This window comes from Monodelphis domestica, chromosome 1 (genome assembly GCF_027887165.1).
Source record: "Monodelphis domestica isolate mMonDom1 chromosome 1, mMonDom1.pri, whole genome shotgun sequence".
NCBI classification, from domain to species: Eukaryota; Metazoa; Chordata; class Mammalia; order Didelphimorphia; family Didelphidae; genus Monodelphis; species Monodelphis domestica.
In genome coordinates, this window is record NC_077227.1 from 604,413,405 (window position 1) to 604,435,699 (window position 22,295).

The 22,295-nt window shown below is 35.5% G+C and overlaps 1 protein-coding gene across 1 annotated transcript in view; it reads right to left on the reverse strand.

Annotated features, from left to right (window-relative positions):
* PYGB (glycogen phosphorylase B) overlaps positions 1 to 22,295 on the reverse strand; it is an 85,249-nt gene that overhangs the window by 45,386 nt on the left and 17,568 nt on the right. The window contains exons 2-4 of the mRNA XM_007476603.3: positions 20,726 to 20,827; positions 16,131 to 16,209; positions 3,387 to 3,490 (exon numbers count right to left, since the gene is read on the reverse strand). Of these exons, the coding sequence (XP_007476665.1) occupies positions 3,387 to 3,490; positions 16,131 to 16,209; positions 20,726 to 20,827 (285 nt within the window). The remainder of the gene's footprint in view (positions 1 to 3,386; positions 3,491 to 16,130; positions 16,210 to 20,725; positions 20,828 to 22,295) is intronic.

The following is a 22,295-nucleotide window of genomic DNA, read 5'->3' on the forward strand; positions in this document are numbered from 1 at the left end:
TTCTTTGCCTACACAAAGAGAGCTGCTATAAATATTTTAGTACATATAGATCCTTTTCCTTTATCCCTAGTCTTCCTAGTAGTTTTCTTAGTAATATACCAAAAGGCCAATGACTTACATGGGTTTATTTGGTAACCTACCACTTCATTCATCTTAACTTTGTGACTCTTCAGGGTTCTCTAAAAGAAATTATATCATTTATAAAAATTGATCATATTTTTCTTCTTTGCAGATGTTTAGTCTCTCAATTTCTTTTTTCATGTCTTATTGTTATAGTCAGCATTTGTAGGACTCTATAAGAAAGAATACTAGGGACAATGGCCATTCTTGCATTAACCTTGAATTTATTGAAAATGTCTTTGGCTTTTCTCCACTACAAATAAAGTTCTTAGTTTTTGGTTGAAAATATTTATCACAGATCAACATTCAGCAATGATTAATTTATTCCTTTGTTTTTAAAGTTTTAATAAATAAAACTATATTTTGTCAAAAGTCTACTTCTGCATCAACTGATGTCATGTTTTTATTACTGCTGTTATTAATAGTCAATTATATTTACATATTTTCTATTATTAAGCCAACTCTGCATCTAACATTTCAATCCATCCTACTCATTATTCATAATTTTTAAAATGTTTGCTGTAGCCTCTTTGCAAACATATTGTTTAGCACTTTTACACTGACATTCATTAGAAATATAATTTTATTTTCTTTGATTTATCAATCCCTCAGTTAACTATCAGGACTATAATTCTCACAGAGTCTGATAGTCTGTTCTTTCCTGATCTTTGCAAATAAATTATGTAATATTGTAGTTAGGTTTTCTCTCAATGTTTGATCGAATTTATTAGTAAATGTATTTAGTCCTAGGTTGATTGTTTTTTATTTGGGAATTTCTTTAGGTTGTTCAATTTATATTTCTTGGATTGGATTATCAAAATTCTGTATTTCTTGTTCCATTAATTTCGATATTTAATATTTTTGTAAAACAACCCAACCATTTTATTTGTCACCAGTTTTATCAGCATATCATTGTATAAAAATATTTGAAGTGATTTCCTTTTTCTTCATTTTTCCTTTTTTGATACTGGTGATCTCTAAAAACATCACATTAGTTAAGGATTCATCTATCCATTTATTAATTTTTAAAAGCTCCTCGGTTTATTTCAAATAGAATTTACATTTTATATTAATTGAGATTTTTAAAAAATTTGTTGTTTTTCTAGGTTTTATTAGTTCAATGTTTATTCTATCCAATGCCTTCTCTGGACAAGAAGGTGACTGTTTTCAAGGTTATACCTGTGTTGATTTAGAATCTTGAACCCTAAAGACTACATTTCCCACAATCCCCTTTTCCTTTTCCTGTTTTTGCATCTCCCTACAGGGGAAAGTTTTGAGTGCTGTTTCCACCTACCTGGTTCTTTCCCTGGTTCCATGGTGGGAGCAGCTCTGGTTTTTTGCTAGCCTTACTTCCTTATACTTCAAGATAAATATTATTAAATATAATACTTGGAGTACTGGATATTAATTTTAATCTTTACATACCTAACAAGCACCAAGACACTTGAAAGGCTAGGAGTACAAGTCTGATAATGGAATGTAACTGTTGATCATCCAGCTGCTATCAGCCAAGAAGCATGTTTCTGTTGCACAAAGTATTAAATTCATTCAAGATTAGAAAGACCTGAATGACTCAATGTTTATTCTTGGGAGTAGGAGAGTAAGAATACACAATATCACTCATGTATATGGAACTTGGCCAAAGGACATGTTTCTCTTTATAATTTTGGAAATGACAGTGAAGAGAAACATTTCTCTTTACATGGTCAGGAAGAGTACAATTAGAAACCACAGATCAAAATCTTTTTTTCTTAACAATTGGTGTAAGAATTACTGTCTATCTTATATTCAGAGAGATGTATCACCTCACACCTAGCAGATTGGCTAACATGACAGTAAAGGAAAGTAATGAATGCTGGAGGGGATGTGGCAAAGTCTGGATATTAATGCATTGCTGGTGGAGTTGTGAATTGATCCAACCATTCTGGAAGGCAATTTGGAACTATGACCAAAGGGTGATAAAAGACTGTCTGCCCTATGATCCAGCCATAGCACTGCTGAGTTTGTACCCCAAAGAGATAATAAGGAAAAAGACATGTACAAGAATATACATAGCTGCGCTCTTTGTGATGGCAAAAAAATGAGGGGATGCCCTTCAATTGGGGAATGGCTGAACAAATTGTGGTACATGTTGGAGATGGAATACTATTGTGCTCAAAGTAATAATAAAGTGGACGAATTCCATGTGAACTGGAACAACCTACAGGAAGTAGGATAAACATTCAGAGGAAAAACTGCGAGTAGAAACACCGAAGAAAAACAACTGTTTGATTACATGGGTCGAGGGGGATATGATTGGGGATATAGACCCTAAATGAACATCCTAGTGCAAACATCAACAACATGGAAATAGGTTCTGATCAAGGTCCCATGTAATACCCAGTGGAATTGTGCATCGGCTATGGGAAGGGCGGGGGGAGGGAAGAGAGGGAAGGAATATGATTCTTGTAACCAAGGAATAATGTTTGAAATTGACTAAATAAAAAAAATTACTGTCTACTTGAATAAGAATTTCCTACCATTGCCATTAACTTATTTACTAAAATTATGATCCATAGGGGTAAAAAGCTTACTTCTGTTCAGATTTTTAGTTGTTGGGTACTTTTAAAAGGCCTTTTTAAGCCCAAGTGAGGTAATTGTGTTACCCCATTTAAAATATTCCTTGAAACTTTTTATTTAGGGTCTCACAACTAGCTGTGTAAGCCAAAAAGAAATCAAATGCCTCATCATGAATTAAAAGATGATTCATTCATCTAACTTCTTTAGGGGATAGTTTTAAGTCAGCTCAGTGAGTTACAATAGGATGTTAATAAAATCAGAATCATAAATTTCATCCTTGGACATACTTGTTTGCCTTTACATAAAGAAAAATTGTTTCATGACCAAAGCTTGCACCTTCAACTTCATAATAACAGTTACTCCAATATGTATATTACTCATCTTACTCACCTGGCTAGAATCCCTATTAAATCCTATTCTCCTTCAACACACATTACTTCTAGTCAGGGATCAATAATATAATCCAATCATGATCTATCAAATTGTCTGGTCACCAACACAAATTATAATTACAACTAGGATTGAACAATAAAAAAACTTTACTCCCATTTTCTTTCTTTAATTCACATGGCCTGTAATCATTCCAGGAAGTTGAAGCATATTAGAAACCACATCAGGAAGTACAGCTTTTTTGCTCATATAAAAAAGCTACATTATAAAGGAATCAACTAAAGGAATAAACTAAAAATTTTACATTAACAACATACCTGCCAGCCATTGATAATCTTCTGATTAAAAATGCCAAATTCATAACGGATTCCATAACCATAGGCGGCCAGTCCCAATGTAGCCATTGAATCCAGGAAACAAGCTGAAAATATAAAACAACAAAAATTTATTATTAATTTATAAATATCTACAGAAACTAAATTATTATATCTGGTTCTATGTCAAAGTTCATACTTTAAGAGGTTTTTTCAAGTAAAAGATATTTGTATACTCCAGGGAAGTTGAATACTAGTTACAAAAGGTAAAAAGACTAGAACCATAAAACTTCAAACATATTGATGATAGCATGCTATATATGAACAGGTAAATTTTCAGGCCTTAACTTTCCTACCACTACTCTCCCTTATCTTGGCTCCCCTAAACTTGTAATCTTCTTTGGCTTGGTCCTTAAAATTTAGGCTAGAGGATTTATAAACTATTATACATATATATGATATAAGTCTATTTTATATATATATATATATATATATATATATATATATAATATAAATCTAGTTTATAATCTGTTCCAGTTTTTCATGACATGCTTGTAACAGAGAGGGAGAAAATGTAAACTGGGCTATAAACAGCATAGTTGAATAGCCATGTTCCCAAACTGCTGACTCCTATTATTGTCAAATTACACAAATAGACCAAGTCCATTAGTCAACACATAGTATCTTGGACAGGTACAGCCCACAAACCAGAAACATGGACCCAGAACTGATCAGGAAAAGGAAGAGATTGGGTGAAATTACACAGTGACCTTATTTTAGTCACAATCATAAAAGCCCCTCATTTTAACTTTATAATATATTCTTACTGATGCTTTATGAATGTAAATCACAGAGCACCACAATCTCAAAAGAAGCACAGCTATAAGTGAGCCAAAGGAAAATGTGAAGATAAAAACAATAGGTATTATAAGCAATCTGTAAAGCTGCTACCCAAAGATGATTTTGCAAATGATAAGTGACGACTAAGTCATCAATCTCATGGATAACCAAAAAAACTGGTACGTTCTTTACATAGTGCAAGAGATATCAGAGAGAGGGGCAGCTAGGTACCTCAGTGGAAAAAAGAGTCAAGCCTGGGGACAGAAGGTCCTGGGTCCAAATCTGGCCTCAGACATTTTCCTCACTGTATGACCCTAGGGCGAGTTACTCTAGTTAACCTAGCCCTTATGACTCTTCTGCTTTGGAACCAATGGTTAATATTGATTTTAAGACATAAGTTAAGGACCTAAAATAAATAAATAACAGAGGGGGAAATCCAAGGGCTACACTCTAATCCAAGAGATTTTAAAAGAACCACAGAAAAGCTTCCAGTCTGTTGGGTGGGTTCTCTGTGAGGATGTAGAAAAGTCACAGAATCACAATGTTGGACATGGCAAAGAATAAAGAAAAAGATACACAAGAATAAAAAGGTAAGGATGGGGCTGTCATCAATACTGAAGGAAGAACACATACTAATGAGATCAGAGATCCATTAATGTACTGAAGTATAGATCAATTTGAAAAGCAGTTTTTAGATCTTGGCCCTGATTTATTTAAGATATCTAAGAACAAAGGCATGCTTACCAAATTTATAGAAGGCAAAAAAATATGAAGAATAATACACTGGGTGACAGAATCAAAATTCAATAAGGGTCATAGGACTTAGAACCTTCATGTTACAGATGAGGAAACTAAGGCCCAGAAAGGTTAAGTGACTTGTCCAGGATCACATAGGGTAAGAGAAGAGAAGAGACAGAAGATCCAACTGGCAACTCACTTCTAGCTTGGGGAAGGTAGAGAAGAAAGGTGGATTCCCTGAAAAAGAGAAGACTATTTCGTTGGAGATCTACTATCCCTTCTAAACCCTGAATACCTCCACTAAGACCTTCAGTTATTGCAGTATAAAATCCTCAAGTGGGATTGTGGATTTGGACTTTTGAAGGGAGCCGTCCACAGACCCTTTTCCTAGGACTTTTCTGTCTCTCCCTTACATGTCCCTGGACTCATACTTTCAAGGTCTAGCTAGTTGAGAGTAGGGACAAGAAAACAGTTGGCAAAAGGGAGAGGTCAGGGCTGAGAAGCCTGTGACCTCCAGACTGAGGGGGTAAACCTGCAAGAGGGGAAAATCTGTAGGGCTCCCCTTTTTCACTCACTTTCCTGCCTGACCTCCCTGCCATCCCCTTCCTACTTGAACCTCAATAAATTATTTGACATTTAGGATTCTGGGTTTGGACTTGTCTCTAAACAACAGTTAAGGGGACTAAAGATTTGGGAGGGTCATACCTCTCCCCAAGAAAGGGTTGATTTCCAGACCCCAGTGATTCAAGATTGCCTGATCAAAGGAACTGACATCTTTCCTTGGCAGTTGATTGCTCCTAAGACCTTGAAAGGGGCTGACAGTTAAAGTCCCTGGGGGAATAAGAGGCATAAGAGATCATCTTGCCTTTCAAGGACAGATTTGACTTCAGGAGCTCTGGGCTCCTCTGAGGGAGGCATCCTGCCAATTCAGTGAGGCATTCCCACTCTAGTCTCCTGTCCTCCATCTCCCAGAAACATCTCTGGGGAGACATACTCCCTTTTCAAGGGCACAGGACCTGGCTTATCTCCCCCAGAAGTAAGGGAGAAGAACAAATACAATCCTTTCACTCTCTCTCACCCCTATTCCCTCTTTCTTCCCATCATCTTCTCTTCTCCAATTCCTTCATTACAATAGGCAGCAAGTAGTGTATCTCAGATCTGTACCCAGGTCTGCTGACTCCAAATACAATGCACTTTCTCCTAGTGCATATCTTGAACACTGAACAGACAAGTTGCAAGCAGCAATATTAAATTTAAAGCAGATAAATGAAAAATCAGATAACCATATTTAGAAAGTCAACCATACAAGGATGAGATAAGGGACTAGTTTAGTTGATCACAAGTTCAATTAGACAAAAATCTCTTGTTACATGATTCCATTTGGTACTAACAACATAAGTTATGCAAAATTGTTTTCATTACACAGGTAAGAAAACAAGTTCAACAAGCTAGAATGACTTTCCTAGGGTCATGTAGCTGGTAAATTGGTAGTGCTCAGGGTTCAGAACAAGGAAGAGGGCAATTCCTATGGGGTCCAGAGAGTGGGGAAGCCAGGGCGGATGGTAATGACTGGGAATTTGGAGGGCAAACCAGGTAGGTAGATGACAAGACTGTGAACTCATCCCTTCGCACACTAAGAAATTCATGTTGTTCAGCATCTTGATGTTGCAGAGGAAAATGAAATAGCCACTCACCAGGACATTGTCCATCTATTGACTGTAGGTAAACATCTGCTGCAAAACAGCTTTGCCACTCCCAAGTATCTGGGACAGTGGTATAGGCTGTATATCTTGTAGAGACAATGGTAATAGCAGATGAGGAGACCACAGCAGAGGCTGAGGCGACAGTCATAAAGGCTCCTAGAGTACAGATTGAGGTATCACAGAACAGCTGCTCTAACTCTCATCCAGTCTGACTACAGCCAGTCCCTGCTCCAGCAGGAGTTTGGGGCTTCGAAGTCCTAGGGAGCAACAATGACCAAAGCTGCCCAGCAGTCAGCATTCCAATAAAGTCAGCCTGGCCCAGGGAATCCAAGGCTTGACCACACACACACACACACACAAAAAAGAGTTTGGTGTGGAAATAACAACAATACTAGGGAGAAAATAGTCACAGGCAAAACAAATTTCTTGTTGCAAGCTGGGGATGAGGTATGAATTAAAAGAAAAAAAGGACTAGAACCTAAGAGAATTCTCACCAATTGGGCAATTGTTCAATGACAACAAACTATAGCATATGATTATAATAAAGTATTACCATGCCATAAGAAATGACAAAAGATGATTTCAGAAAAATGCTGGGTAGTATTAAATGATATAGAATCAAGTGAGTAGAACTATAAGAATAATTTATACAAGGATTATAGCAATATAAAGAAAAACTATGAAAAGTTAAGGATTATAATCAGTGGAGTGATCATTCATATATCCCAGAGGATATGAAATGTCACCCACCTCCTGACAGAGTTAGATAAGTGTGTCAAGGAGTAGAAGGAGAACTATATTTCTGAGCATATTCACTGTTTGGATCTGTTTTGCTTGACTATGCTTACTTGATATTTTTTCTTTATTCCTTTCTTTTTCATCAGAGGAAGGGGGTTTAGTGTAAGAGGGGAGGTCAGGACTAATGACATTAAAAAAGAGGGTCACTGAAACAAATGTTTAAATGCAGAGAAGGTAACTGAAGGAAGTTTATAAGGAAGCACAAAGTAGGACAGTTTTAAAAATAAAGTATTTTTAAGTGGTATGAAATGGCCTCTTTTTGTGTTCTATGTATATGTAAATGCCTTTTTTGGTGCTTAAAAATATATTTTTTTTAATTGAAAGGATTCTGTCACTCACAGGCTGCCATCATAAATCACAAGAAAGTGATTTAAATGTTACTGACTAAGATTATGATGACGCTATTAAATCAAAAATGCCTTCAAAATCTACTAGAGTACTCTGCAAAGAGAAGGGCTTTTTTTCCCAAAGGGCTTTGTTTAATTAAATTGATGGCATACAAATGCACTGTTAGTGGAATTGTGAATTGATCCAACCATTCTGCAAAGCAATTAAAAGTTCACATCCTTTGCCCCAGAGATCTCACTGCTAGGTATATACACCTAAGAGGTCACTGAACATAGGGGCACGTTTTGTTTTTCTTCTCTATTGCCCAATGGATGCATGGAGATGCAAAAAAGAGACAGCTGGTTAAAAAAGTGGCATCTGAGAATGGGATTTCTGGATCACAGTTTATAATTTAGCTTGATATATTATGTGCCAGAGTTAGAGTACATCTAACAAAGGCTCATAAGTTATTTGCTAGGGGTCTTACAAATCTAATTGAAAGAACTATTAAATTAAAAAGGATGGGGGGCAGCTGGGTAGCTCAGTGGATTGAGAGCCAGGCCTAGAGATGGGAGGTCCTAGGTTCAAATCTGGCCTCAGACACTTCCCAGCTGTGTGACCCTGGGCAAGTCACTTGACCCCCATTGCCTAGCCCTTACCACTCTTCTGCCTTGGAGCCAATACACAGTATTGACTCCAAGACGGAAGGTGAGGGTTTAAAAAAAAAAAAGGATGAAGGGCAGACTGCTTGTATATATCACCAGTATTAGATTTAAAAAGAGGTTCAAAGAAAGGAGGAGATATTCAAAGGAAATAATAGACCAGAAAAGAGCCCGCATTAAAACCCATGACCTCAAGTGTCATAATGAAGGTTTGAAATTTAGGCCACAAACAGGAGTAAATAGAAATCTCAATTACCTGGGAGCAAAAATATCCTCACTGATACTTTGTGGAATGAAATGCAATATCTATGGTTCTAGAAGAACATATATTTTTTAAAATGAACAGAATAAAAATAGTAAAAATATAGTTTAGCTAGCAATTATATAGCACTTAAAAGATTTACAAAAGTGCTTTACAAATATTATCTCATGTTATCCTCACAATAACTCAGGGAGGTAACAACTATTATTCTCTATTTTAAGATGAGGAAATTGAGGCAGACAGAGATTGAGTGACTTGCCTAGGGTGACAAAACTAGTACGTGTCTGAGGCAGGATCTTAACTGGAGTTAAGTGTTCTTAACTCCAGGTCTAGAGCCACCTAGCAAAGGGGCCAGGAGTGGGGTGACATTGTATATTAGGGCTATTTACTTAAATAAGAAACCTATTAACCAAAAGGGTAAAAGCACAACCAGAATTAAAAGTCGCTGGCTGGGGCCTTTTTATGTCCAAACCATTCCTGGGATATTAAAAGTAATGATACAATCACTCTTCTTGAAGCTTTGGATAGTGGCAATGCTGAAAAGTAGTACAGGGTACATAGGGAACCCTCATAAAAGGTAGAACAAGAACACTATGTGTCTCTCCTCATGTAACTCCAAAACAAAATATATATGCATTCTTTTATCTTCTGATAGTCTAAGAACCTTTCGGTACAAAACTGAAATCAGATCATACTCTAATTGCCATCTGTTTCTATTTTCTTAAACTTTTCCCATGGAAAAAGCCTTTTAAAAAAATAACACTTTCTGCCTAACACTTGATATTAAGCATTGGTTATAAGGCAGAAGGCCAGTAAGGGCTAGGCAATTTGGGGTTAAGTGACTTGCCAAGGGTCACATAGCTAGGAAGAGTCTTAAGCCAGATTTGAACCCTATTCCCCCTCTCTTCACTGAGCCACCTAACTGCCCCTAAAAAGCCAATTTTTTTAAAGATGAGAAAAGCTCTGAGCATGCTATCTCAAAGGAAAACAGTGTTGAAAGGAAATGGTACGCTTAGAAGAAAAACTATGGTACCCTATGACAATTCACTCAATAAAAACTTTGTTTACTATTGTATATATTATATTATATTATATTATATTATATTATATTATATTATATTATATTATATTATATTATATTATATTATATTATATTATATTATATTATATATTGTTTATTATGAACCTAACCATGTGCCAGGCACTGTGCAAAGCACTTAGGTTAGTTGAATCCAGAGATGTTAACATGCATAACCAGTACAAGTTCCTATTTTACTCTGTTATGGTTACCATAACCAACATTAAACTAAAGAAAGGCTGGTGTGAATAGGCCTGAAGGGAGGGAGGTTAAGAACAAGTCTGAGGCCACAAAGCTAATAATGAACCAAGAGGCTAAATGTTAAATGTGAAGGCTATTATTTCATTCCCTTCCCAATCCTTTCTTGGTAGGGAAATGCGACAACATTCTAAGGATTAATTAATTTTTATCCTTGAATTAGGTTGGACTAAAAAGGAGGAAAAGAGAAAATAAGGAAAAATTGTTACTTTCTAAGGGAAAAAGAACATTCCTAGAACTGAACTCATGAATAAACAATATCTGTAATAAAGTTAACTTTTGCTCAAAGAAAGGAGCAAGGGGTATTCAAGCAAATATAAGAAAATCCTACATGTAAAATACCAACAAACACCATAAATAAATGTAAACCTGTTTATAGCACTTATTCAATGTTCAGTAATTTCCATTGTATCCAACTCTTCATGCTCCTAAAGTATGCAAAGTTATTACAGATCTTTTAAATAATTGGGCATATCTAACTATTCCAAAACAATTGTGGAGTAACAGTGCTTGTAACAGCAATACATGGGCTGAATGGGATAATCCATGGCCTAAATGCAAGCAATTTCAAAAGGGCTCAAAGGGATTGATAAGCCCCAAACTCCAAACACAAGAAGGAGATATTTTCAGCCACTTTCTAATTTAACAAGACCCAATAAGGCTTTCTTTTGGGGTGGAGATTTCTGTTTATTTTCTCAGATACCAGAAGTCCATGGAAGAAAACTGAAATGATCCAGCTGAAAGACAGTCTGCCCAGAAAGTCAATGCAGATGTACCTGGCACCATCCACAACATGGCACCAATGCCAGACAACAGGAAAAGCAGCCAATGAGCTGGAAAAACCATCACTGCCCTATAGGCAGATCTAATGCAATATCCACACAAATGTACTTGTATGAAAGACAATCTACCTAGAGAAAAATATCATTGTTACTCACTAGCATTCTATTATGCCAGTATATGGGTATTTGTTGTAATATCTAGGTTTATCATGTACCTGAAAAATTCAAAGGGTATTTGTACAATATGTAACCTGCAATTATTTTATTGGAATTGTTCCATGTTACCCAAATTTGATCAAATGAATATCATACGATTGAAATGTTAAAACAATGCAGTGAATACTGTCCAATTGTAACACAAATTGTTGCTATCATCCAAAATGTATGTATAATATTTATCTTAAAGGGTTCATTTTAAATTTGTGAGAACAAATTAGGTCTGCATTAGAATCATTCTTATTCAATAGTCTATGTTTTTGGAAAAGGCAGTGAAGCTTTTAAAAAGAAAAACGGGGTGGAAATGGTATTACTAACCATCTATCTCTCCTACACCCCAGAAGGAATATAAGCTAATATTATTAAATCACAATTCCCATGTAATGATAAACGTTGCATTGTATGTTGTACATGGATTGGGCTGAATATTGCCAGGAGATTAAGACTGTCAGGGACCCAACAGGATGATAATTTTGGGTCGAGGTTTTGTTTGTATGTTTACAGAGAATGAAAACACCTGGTCACCCACCAAGCACGTCATGCCATGTGGCACGGGACCAGGAAGAGAAGCAGACGAGTACCATCTATGATGCCAGCTGATTGAATAACAGGCACACGGGAAGAAACCATTATTGGTGACTATAAAAACCAAACACTGACATTACACTACTTTTAATGACATTTACTATTCTACTGATGGACAATTGTCATGCTGACATCCATTGGTCTTTTATACCTAAACCAATATCAAGCATGTCAACTTGTATGGACTAAACCCCACTCGTATATATTTATGACATCAGATGGATCCCACACTCCAAAGACTTTATCATGGGATCAAAATCGAAACAGCTATAATTATTCAAACACTAATGTATATCTTTAATTTTGGATATCTGTTATATATGTCAAAAGGAAATTTATTTTGTATGCATTGTAAAACTCCTTGTATTGTAAAAAATTGGTCTATCAACAAGGGAATAGACATTGGTATGACTCTCCAAAGGGAAGGATAGAAATTTTTCATTCATAACACAAACCTAGCAACCCTGACTACAAAAATTATGTTCAATGCAAGAGATGTTGAACAGGAATGTTTAATGGACAGATGGTCCTAATATCACTCTTAAAAAAGGGATGAGATATCAGGCAAAATGCACTTCAGAAATTTTTAATTAGGAACCAATGTTATTGAAAATTGATCATCTACATCTATGTGTAGGTTATATAGACGAAATCTATGTAGACATTATGTGCCAGCTGCCATTGCTGTAGTTAAATGTTAATATCATTGTTGATCACTACTCCTGAAACCCCATCTCTTGGGTAATATCTTTAGGGAACTCTTTCTTGCTCTCTAACACCAGTCCCAGAATTCAGGCAGGCCGCTGGATTCGGGGTCTATTAGCTTCTACTTCAAGTACTGGAAGACGTTCTGGTACATGAAAGTAAAGCCTAGGTTGGACAATCTCTGTGGACGCGCAGTTGTTGAACCTCCTAGATGGAATAGGCTATTACACACATACATGGAGCAAGGGCAAAGTATACACTAAGTTTCTCCTTTTTGGAGTATGTATTGAAAATAGGAAAAAATTTGGCACTAATAAGATTGTAGAGAAAGCACATTGAATACTATTCATTCATAACTAGGAAAAATAAGTTACATCAAACTCTGTATGAACAAGTAACTGTAGAAATTGCTTCTACATAGAAAGCAACTCAAGCTTCTATCAGTCCAAACATTGGTTTGGTGGAATGAATTTTGCAAACATTGGTTATGTTATATTCTTGGTTATTATATTGATTAATTCATTTATAGCAGAGATTTAAATAAGGCTCATATAAGAAATATGCAGCCAGAATGTACAAAGTCATTTCATTAGCTGCATTTTTGTTATGTCTTCAACAAATCAAAATGTCATAGTTATGGCAAAATTGATATTTGTATTAATGTTTGCACTACTGTTTGAAAAATGTAAAAGATGCTAATATATTTGGTATGCTAAAAAAAAGGGGGGGATAAGAGAGAAAGTATTTTTAAGAACATTTTTATACCATTTTTATATCATTTTAATCCTGTTGAGCAATTTTGATTTGATGCTCTCACTTTTCTCTGAATATTTTGATTATACTATGTTGTTTTCATTTTTCTCTTATATTTTGAAAAATATTTCAAGTACTTTTAACACTCTAATCCTGAGCAATGAAGGTGCAAATGTTTCTCTTAATATGTACCCAACAGTATCAGATTACAAGAACATGACAGCATTTGTCAAAGTTGCAGGTGACTATACTGGGAAACCATCACTGACTGCATAAAAAGGGAATACAGAAGACACCTCAATGGGCCGGATAGCCAAAACCACACATACAGGCATATATTCCATAAGAGATGGATATATGTGGGCTGCTGAGGTTAGAGGTACTGGGACACGGTGCTTGACACCCTCATTCACAGGTGGCTCAGGTATCAAAGTCCAACCATATTGCCATGTGGCAGGCATCTAGGCGGGTATATCCCTAAAATGCATAATCAGTACAAGGGAGAAAAAGGAAATTCCCCTTCATATCCAGATACAGTCATCTTTTATCTTGCTATGAAAGCTCTGGCAACTTCTTATAATCCTAACTGTGTGTGGGTGATAATCTAATGCACCTGTCCTATGTTCTATGGGACTACTACCCTCAATAATTCAGGATAATCAGAGTGAAATCTATTTTCTCATTACTTTTGTCATTATTTTTAATCGTTTATGAAAATTTTCATCCTTGATTTTGATTGTTTAGTAATAAGAACACATTTTATCTTTGCAATAATCTTTATGAGCAAAGAGGAAGATTTTATTATTGTTGTTAATCACACTTACTTTTTTCAGCCAAGGCTATGGCAATATATATTGAATGTCTATTTTTAATCACTTGAAGCATCAATTGATGATGCTACATGATTTTTATATTTTAATTTTAGTCACATTTCTATATCAATCACCTTTCATTTTATTTAAAAAAAACAAAAAGGGGGATATGTAGCATCCCAAGAATATTCACACATCTATGAAATATAAATGACTGTATGGCTACTGTGTCTCCAAGCATAAGATTATACCAATGAGGCTTGTGAATGTAACCTTGAACTGGCCATGTGGCCCTTGGCTAAGACAAACTCATTAACATGCTCGGACTCAATTCCCTGGGAAAGCAGGGGTTTGCAATCTGCCCACCCAAAGGTGTCCCCTCTACCTTGCCACCCAATCTTAATTGTCTATACTTTGTGATGTGGTTACTACGTGCTTGGGAGTACCAGGACAGGATTAAAATCAGAGGCAAACCCATGAACTTCCTCTTGGCTTTCTCTCCCCTTTCATGGAGCTCCATTCAGCTCCTTATTGACTATGTCTCTCTCTCCTCTTAACCCTCTCCTTCCCCGAGGCTGTAACCATCTCGGCCTGCATTCCCTATCTTAATCTCCTCATCCACCTCCTTTGTACTCATTTTGTTCCTTTGTTCCTTTGTACTCATACTCTCCTATCAAAGGGAGTATCATAGGGATTGCCTGCCCTATTCAAACACTGACTTGTCTGTGTCTTTCTTTTCCACCCTGGTTCTCGGTTCCTACCTCTCCTCGGGTCCCATCACAGAGGTGAGCCCCTTCCCTTGTGGGACCTGCTGGTCAGGGAAGTCCATGAAGGAAAATCCCACAATAAAACCTTGTCTTACCAAGAATCCTTGAAAAGCAAAGAAAATTAATGAAATATCATCAGCCTGTCAGAGATAGGATTTTTTCTATATATATAAAAGGGAAGCTTTAAAAGCTGTTTTGCTAATGTCATCCTTAGAACTGGGCCCCGACATTGTGCTTCACAGGGGCTGAGTTACTAGCTAATATAAGGCTTGTGAATCCCACAGGCTAGATTAGAACACTTCTCACATAGGAAAACATGGAGAAAACCAAGGCACAATGTGATTAGCTTTACCATTTATATTCTACTTGGGTCCCCCTTGGCTTCTGATAGTCAAGTTTTATTTCAGGACAATTTTTCATTTCACTGGTATGGCTATTAATTTGCCCCAAATCACCTATTTAGAAACATTTACATCTAACAGGTAAGGCAAGTTAATAAAAGGACTCTGATTATTTCTTCTAAAAGCCTCTGTGAACTTCCAGTCTAAGTTAACATGTTAATGGCTACAAAATGAGAACAAATAGCTAAAGTAGGTTACCCAGGACTATTAATGGAGTTACAAAAGAGAGTAGAATGTGGCTTCCAAGAATTACAAAGTCCCTATATCTCATGCTCAGGGCAGTTATGAGTTATGAACACCTGGAAAGGTTTGTTTGTGGCTAGTTGTGTATACTCAATAAAATCTTTTGACAAATACAGGTTTCTACTAAGTTACTCCTCAGCTTTAGGGAAGAGGGTCAAAGAGCAAAGCTCTAAGCCTCCTGTAAGCCAGCTATTTCTACATTTTGAGAAGCATCACCACTTGTCCTGATTAGATTGAAGGATACTTGTGTATTACCTTTCATGTATAAAGATGGCACTAAAGGGTTTTATTATATATATATAGTGGCACCCTTAACAGATGTTCATTTTTTTTTTAATTAACAGATATGGTTTGTGCTCAAGCTCTCTCAACCAGTTTTTTGTATAACTAATTTGCAGTACTGTCAACTAGGGTAAGGATATAGTAGTCAGAGAATAAAGATCTTTTCTATGTAAAACTAATAAATACACATGCATTAAGCACTGTAATTCTACACTAGAGAACTACTCTGATACTTTATTATGGGGTGACATTAGGTTCTTGAGTGCTAAACCAATAGTGCAAGCTCTTATAAATCCTACCAAGCTAAACAGTTTTCAAGTGAGGCTTTACAAAAGATTATATGTCTAAGTTTGGATAGGAATATGACCACAAGTCTAGTAATTAATTTTTTCTGTAATGTCTCACACAAACTATTCAGTAGTCAAAAATTTGCAATCTATATAGGTGGAGGAATGAAAAGTATAAAATTGTGAACTCTTGCTATAACCAGTAGAATTAGCTGGTTCAACTATGACACCAACCAAAAAAACCTTACCTGCCAGTCTCCCCAGTCCTCCATTACCAAGACCTGCATCTTCTTCTATTTCTTCAAGTTCTTCCAAATCTAATCCCAACTGAAAATAAAGAGAAAGTTAAATTTAATATGTAATTGAAGAAGGAAAAGATAATTAACCCCAGTTAATTTGGATCAAAAAGGTCAATGTATCCTTTCTTGGGTTTTTACTTTTTGCCATAAACACTTTTTTCCAAAAAGTCACCAAAGTTTCCATGGAAACATTTCCAAACACTATGGGCATTCAAATCAGACATGCATTAACACACAAAGTAGTTTTCAGGTTAGTTATTTATAAAAAACAAATCATTATTTTTCAAATGAAACTGGACTGTCATTAATTTCTTGTTCTCAAATGAATACCACCAGTTCATAATGAATTGATATTGTACTTTTAAAAAAAAAGTTAATAAGCTCCAAGCATTTTTACCATTACTATCTCCTATGATGTCACATAGAGGCAGATGCTATATCTTGCCCATCCCAGAGATAAAACAACAAAGTCCCAAATTACAAAGTTAAACCATTTGCTCAAGGTCATGGTTGGTCTAAAGACAGTATTTTTTCATTCCAACAAGCCTTTTGCTTTCATACTGTCTATTCTTTCTGGGTCTAAGATTGATTATTACAATTACTCAAGTTCAGCTTCCATCTAGCACATTCCAGGCACGGGGACTATGCAAAGGCTCAGGAGACAGGAGATGGCCTGTTTTGTTGGGGAATAACAAGTAGGCCAGTTTGGCTGGAAAGAACAGAGCTGTAAAAAGCAAATTCAAGGAAAAAAACAACACCTTTTTTTTTTTAAAGTTCTGAAGAGGGGGGAAAAAACCCAACAAATAAAGCCAGTGAAAACTATCTTGCACAACTTACAGGTGAATGTTTATGTGGATTTTCAAAATCCACAATAAGCTGATGAACCTCAAAACCAAAAGTGAACTCTAAAGATTTCCCAGTACCTCACACTTAATCCTATTCTCAATAAATGTGGAACAGCATGGTAATTAGAGCCATGAACAGGCAGAAAGACCTTATTCAAATCCCACTTCAGAGGCTTAACAGTTATGTGTCCAAAGACAAGATATGACCTCCATGAGTCTGTTTTCTCATGTAAAATGAGAATGATAATAGCACCTATCTTAAAGGTCTGTTGGGAGGACAGAAATGAGATAATGCATTAAAGCTTTTAATATTTTTTAAAAGCACTTTGTAAATATACACTATTCTCAATAAATCTATAATACTTTCCATTTCACTAAAATAATAATGGACCAATTTCCTTTTTTACAAGGCCTTTATATCCAATCAATCGTGAAGTTTCAGTGGTAAAACATCTTTAGCATGCATCTTCTTTCTGCTCATTCAACTCTACTCTAGTTTAGGCCCCTATCATCCTAGGGTTATAGTGATAGCCTTCTGGTACTAATTCTCTCCATAACCTCATAATTGGTATTCATGCTTCTAGTCCCTCCTATCTACAATCTATCCTTTCCAAAAGCCAAAATATCTTTCCAGACTCATTTCATATTATTCTCCTTCTCACACTCTACATTCTTAAGAGTCAAACTGGTCCACATACTATTCTCCAATTTTATCATTCAATCTCAGGCATTTGGATAGGTTACCCCCTCCCCCATGCTAGAAATAATTTTCTTCTTCATCTCTACTTTTTAGAATCTTTTTGAGACTTAGCCCAGGTTCTAACTAAAAACTTCCCATGATGCTTCTAGTTGGTAATATTCTCCTCAATTATATATATGCATTTTTTAATCTCTCAATTCAATTTAAGTTCTTAGAGGAACGCAGCAGTTTTTCTTTCATACATTTGCACCTCCAGCACCAAGCACAGTTCCTGGCAATAAAGCACTTTTGGTAAATGCAGACTGAATTGATGATAACCATATATTTATCTCTAGTCTTTTTAATGTCTTGAAATGCTGCATATTGATTCCTTCCATGACCAAGTTATCAGGTTTTTCCATCTTAAAATTTACAGGGTTTCTCAAAGGCCAAGAAAAAGAAAGTAAAAATTAATCAAGTAGCTCAAGAAGAGAATAATATTCTTTCTAACTAGCTCCAAACACTCCCTCTCAAGACAGGGACTATGTATATTTGTACGTATAGCCTTTAACAAAATACTTAATTGGTGAGGAAAAACAGGAGTATATCTAGAGATGACTGACATAAAACAAAAGTCAGCAATACATTTTTTAAAGTTTCTTGAATTAAATATGCCTATTACTGAAAGTAAAGACCATCAACTATAATTATAAGATTTTTTTTTATGAAGCACATAATCAAACTTTGGGGAATTTGTCCTGCTATGTATATAAGAGCAAATCCAGAATGAAGGATAACGTTTCTAAAGTAGAAAAGCTAATGTTATATTTAAAAAATACAAGACAAAGTAATACTCTGAGAGAGAAACTCTCTTTTGGAGACAAGAAAGTTGGTACATTAAACGATTTGTTTTCCCAACAACTATATGATTGTAGATTGTAGATAAAAGCAATTTTTCCTCTGCTTCTAGGCTACTCTGCTATGGCAATGTGAGGGGTTAAATTTTGGAAGCAGGAGTTTGATCAAAATCCAGTGCACAGTTTATTAAATGCAAAATACTGTTTATTATTAGGAAATATGGATAGGAAATAGGAAGGAGCAAAGTGAAAGTAATCTTATAATAGTTTGTAACTATTACCCCAGATCCCGATCCTAACTAAATTTTTCTAGAAAACCCTACATCTACCTGTCTGAGAAGGCAGTATCTTTTGCTAGGCCGAAACCTTCACCTACTCTTCACTACTCACTCTATCTGATAATATAACCACTATCTACCTTATCTATCCAGGTTATTAATAATCAATAAGACTTTAAGGCCTTAATTCATTTCTCTGACTCCAACAGTCCCAGAGAAAGCAAGACACATAAACTCCTTTGGCCTAGAGACAAAAAGCCCTTTCCAACAGTCTGCAACTTACTAACCACACTCAGCCACACCCTTCTAACTGTCATCAACTGCCAAGTGGCACAGCAAGGGGTCTCTAAACTGCCAAGTGGTACAACAGGGGGTCTCTAACTAAAAAATATTATTGCTCTTTTTCTTCTTAAATATAAAAAAGGAGAAATTAATAAAATCTCTTAACAGTAACTACAAGAAATGGTAAAAACCCAATATTGTTCAGAAAGTTAGTGTTTAAAGATGTTTAAATAGAAAAAAAAAACTTGTGAATTATTGGGAGTATTTCCCAAAGGAAAAATAAAGGTACTGTTAACCTGCTAGACATCTTTCATATAAAATTATTTGGAAAAAGCATTTATGAAACAGCATAAAATAACCTACGGTCCAAATTTGGACAAAATCTTAAAAATACAATAACAAAAATACAGATAGAAAGCAAGAATAAACTAAAGCAAGATTAAATCTTGGTTCCAAAACAGATCTGTCTGCTGATGTTCAATGACAATAATTTTAAAATTTATGTGACCATATGGTTTTTTATAAAGCACTTTATTACATACATCATTTTCTTTGATCCTTATAATCACACTGTAAGATAGCCAATGCAAGAATGATTACACCCATTTAACAAATAAGGAAATGAGATACAGAGTAGTGAAGCAATTTCCTAAAGGTTACAAACTTTGTTAAGTGGCAATGCTAGGCCTCAGGTTTCTTTCTACTATAACAATCTGATTCAATTCAATAAATATTTATTAAGCATCTGCTATGTGTTAGGCATTATGCTAAGCACTGGGACACAAAAAGAGGTAAAAGTCAGCCCTTGCTCCAGGAGCTTGCAGTCTAATGGGATAGACACATCCAATTAAATACAATAAAAGAGAGTGGAAATAGTTTGGAGCTATAAAAAGAAATCTGGGTGGTATCTGAGACTAGAAACAGTCAAAAGTTAGTCTTATCTATATTATCCATATTTGCTAGGTTGTATATTAGAATATATTGTCATCATCGCCATCCTTGATTTCTATGGAATAATGAAAAGGCAAGTAGAAAAAAGGTTTGAAGAGGGGCATTGTCCCCATACCCTTCCTTGGTAGAGGACAGGGTATGAAATATTGCATATAATATAAAATTTTTTTAATATATTGGTTAGTTTTAAAAAATGTTTTCTTTCTTATTCTTTCTTCAGTCTTTATTATATAGTAGTTAAGGTAGGTATGTAAAAACAAAAGAGATAAGTATAAAAAATATTTAAGATATGCATGATATAAATTTCATTTTTATTAAAAAAAGGAGAAAGATGAGAGAAACTTTCCCGACTTCAAAACTATGCCTAGACATCCAATAACTATCAGTATCTGATTATATAAGGACTCTTTTAGAAGTCTATACACCTAAGTCTTCCTCAATTCAACAGTTTCCTAGGCCAATCTAATCCATTATCTTGGACACCCAACTGCCCTTCTACTATAGGAAAGAGAATCTCATGCCTGTACCTCACTCTGCCTTCATTTCTCTGCCTTTTTATGATTAGTATGATAATTGGTATGGTTATTCCCACATTCCCAGAAGTACCTATAAGTATGTTTCTGATGATGCCTCAATTACAAAAGCAACATACCTGATAAATAGCTTCATCACAAGCATTCTGAAGACCCAGATTCACCATCGTGTTCTGTAGAGTCCGGCCCATGTAGAATTCCAGGGAAAGGTAATAAATGCGCTGGGGAAACGGAAAAAAAAATTGAGTTTGCTTAAATTCTTATATCTAGAAAGACTAAGAATCTTAATTACTAAATTAAATTTTATGATTTTATATGAAAATTCAATTGAATTTTAATTCAGTAACTATGGAGCTCCTCTTATGTCCAGGGCACTAAAAGAGATAAAAATGAATAACAACACTTGCCCTTAAGAGCTTAATTCAGTTGCACATGATAGTGAAGTGTGCTTTTTCGGTGTTCGTGTGCAGGGAAATGTATGTGTGTGTACACATTCACCTCCAAAAAGTAGAATATTGCAAATATTTAGAGGTACAAAATAATACAGCAGATCAAAAGAAAAAACAAGGTGGTTTGGAGGAAGAATTTAAGGGGAAAGGGAGAATAAGATCCAAAAAAGTTTAACAAAGAAAAAATAGCATATGTAAACTATCTAGAGAATAGTTTAATAAGGAAATAGATTAGAAGCCAATTGCTTAATCTGGAGGTTGTTTCAATAGTCTAAATCAATTAATCAATCAGTATTTATTGAGCATCTACTACAAGCACTGTGCTAAGCACTGAGGGTGCAAAGAGAGGCAAAAGACAGTTTCTTCCCTGAAGCTCACAATCTATTGGGGAAGACAGTACACAAACACAAATCCATATACATATACATACATGTACACACAGAGTAAGATATATAGAGAATAGGAACTAATTAACAGAAGGAAGGCACTAGAATTGAGGGGTTCAGATAAGTTTCCTATAAAGATTGGATTTTAGTTGGGACTTAAAAGGAAGCCAGGGAAATCACTAGGAAGAGCTGAGGAGGATATAGTATCTTGTTCATGGAACAGCCAGGAGGTCAGTGTCCCTGAACTGAAAGCCTATGTCAATGGAGGGTTAGCATTAGTAAGGAGTAAGACCACTTTATTGTGTGAGACAGGAGTGAAGGAGGAGATAATGGCAGAAGGCACCTGAGTGATAGAAGATGATGAAATGGGAAGAGGGAGCTCATAACAAGCTTGCTTCAATAAGATGGGAGGCAAGATGATTTCACATGAATAACAAATATATTGCTTGCCTTCTCAATAAGTGGGGAGGTAAGTGATAGATGAAGAGAATTTGAAACTCAAAATTTTTGAAAATAATGTTAAAAACAAGTAAAAAATTAAGAGGGAAAAAAGGTATGAGGTAAAGTTAGTAATGTGTGATAAGAAAGCTCATGTAGTCAGTCTTTGTAGGCTACTAGTTAAGCTTCTAGAGAAGGAAGGGAAGGGAAAGGAAAGAGATATAGCTTAGAGTTTAAGATGAGAAGAAGAAAAGGTCTGCAAAATAAGACAAGTAATTAAAACATGTAGGGTATAAAAATTGCCAGGACTACTAGGTGGCACAGGAAATAAAGAGTGCCAGGCCTGGAGGCAGGAAGACTCAAGTTAAATAAATGTCATGGTCAGCATGAAGGAAGTTTCTGAATGATCCATAACA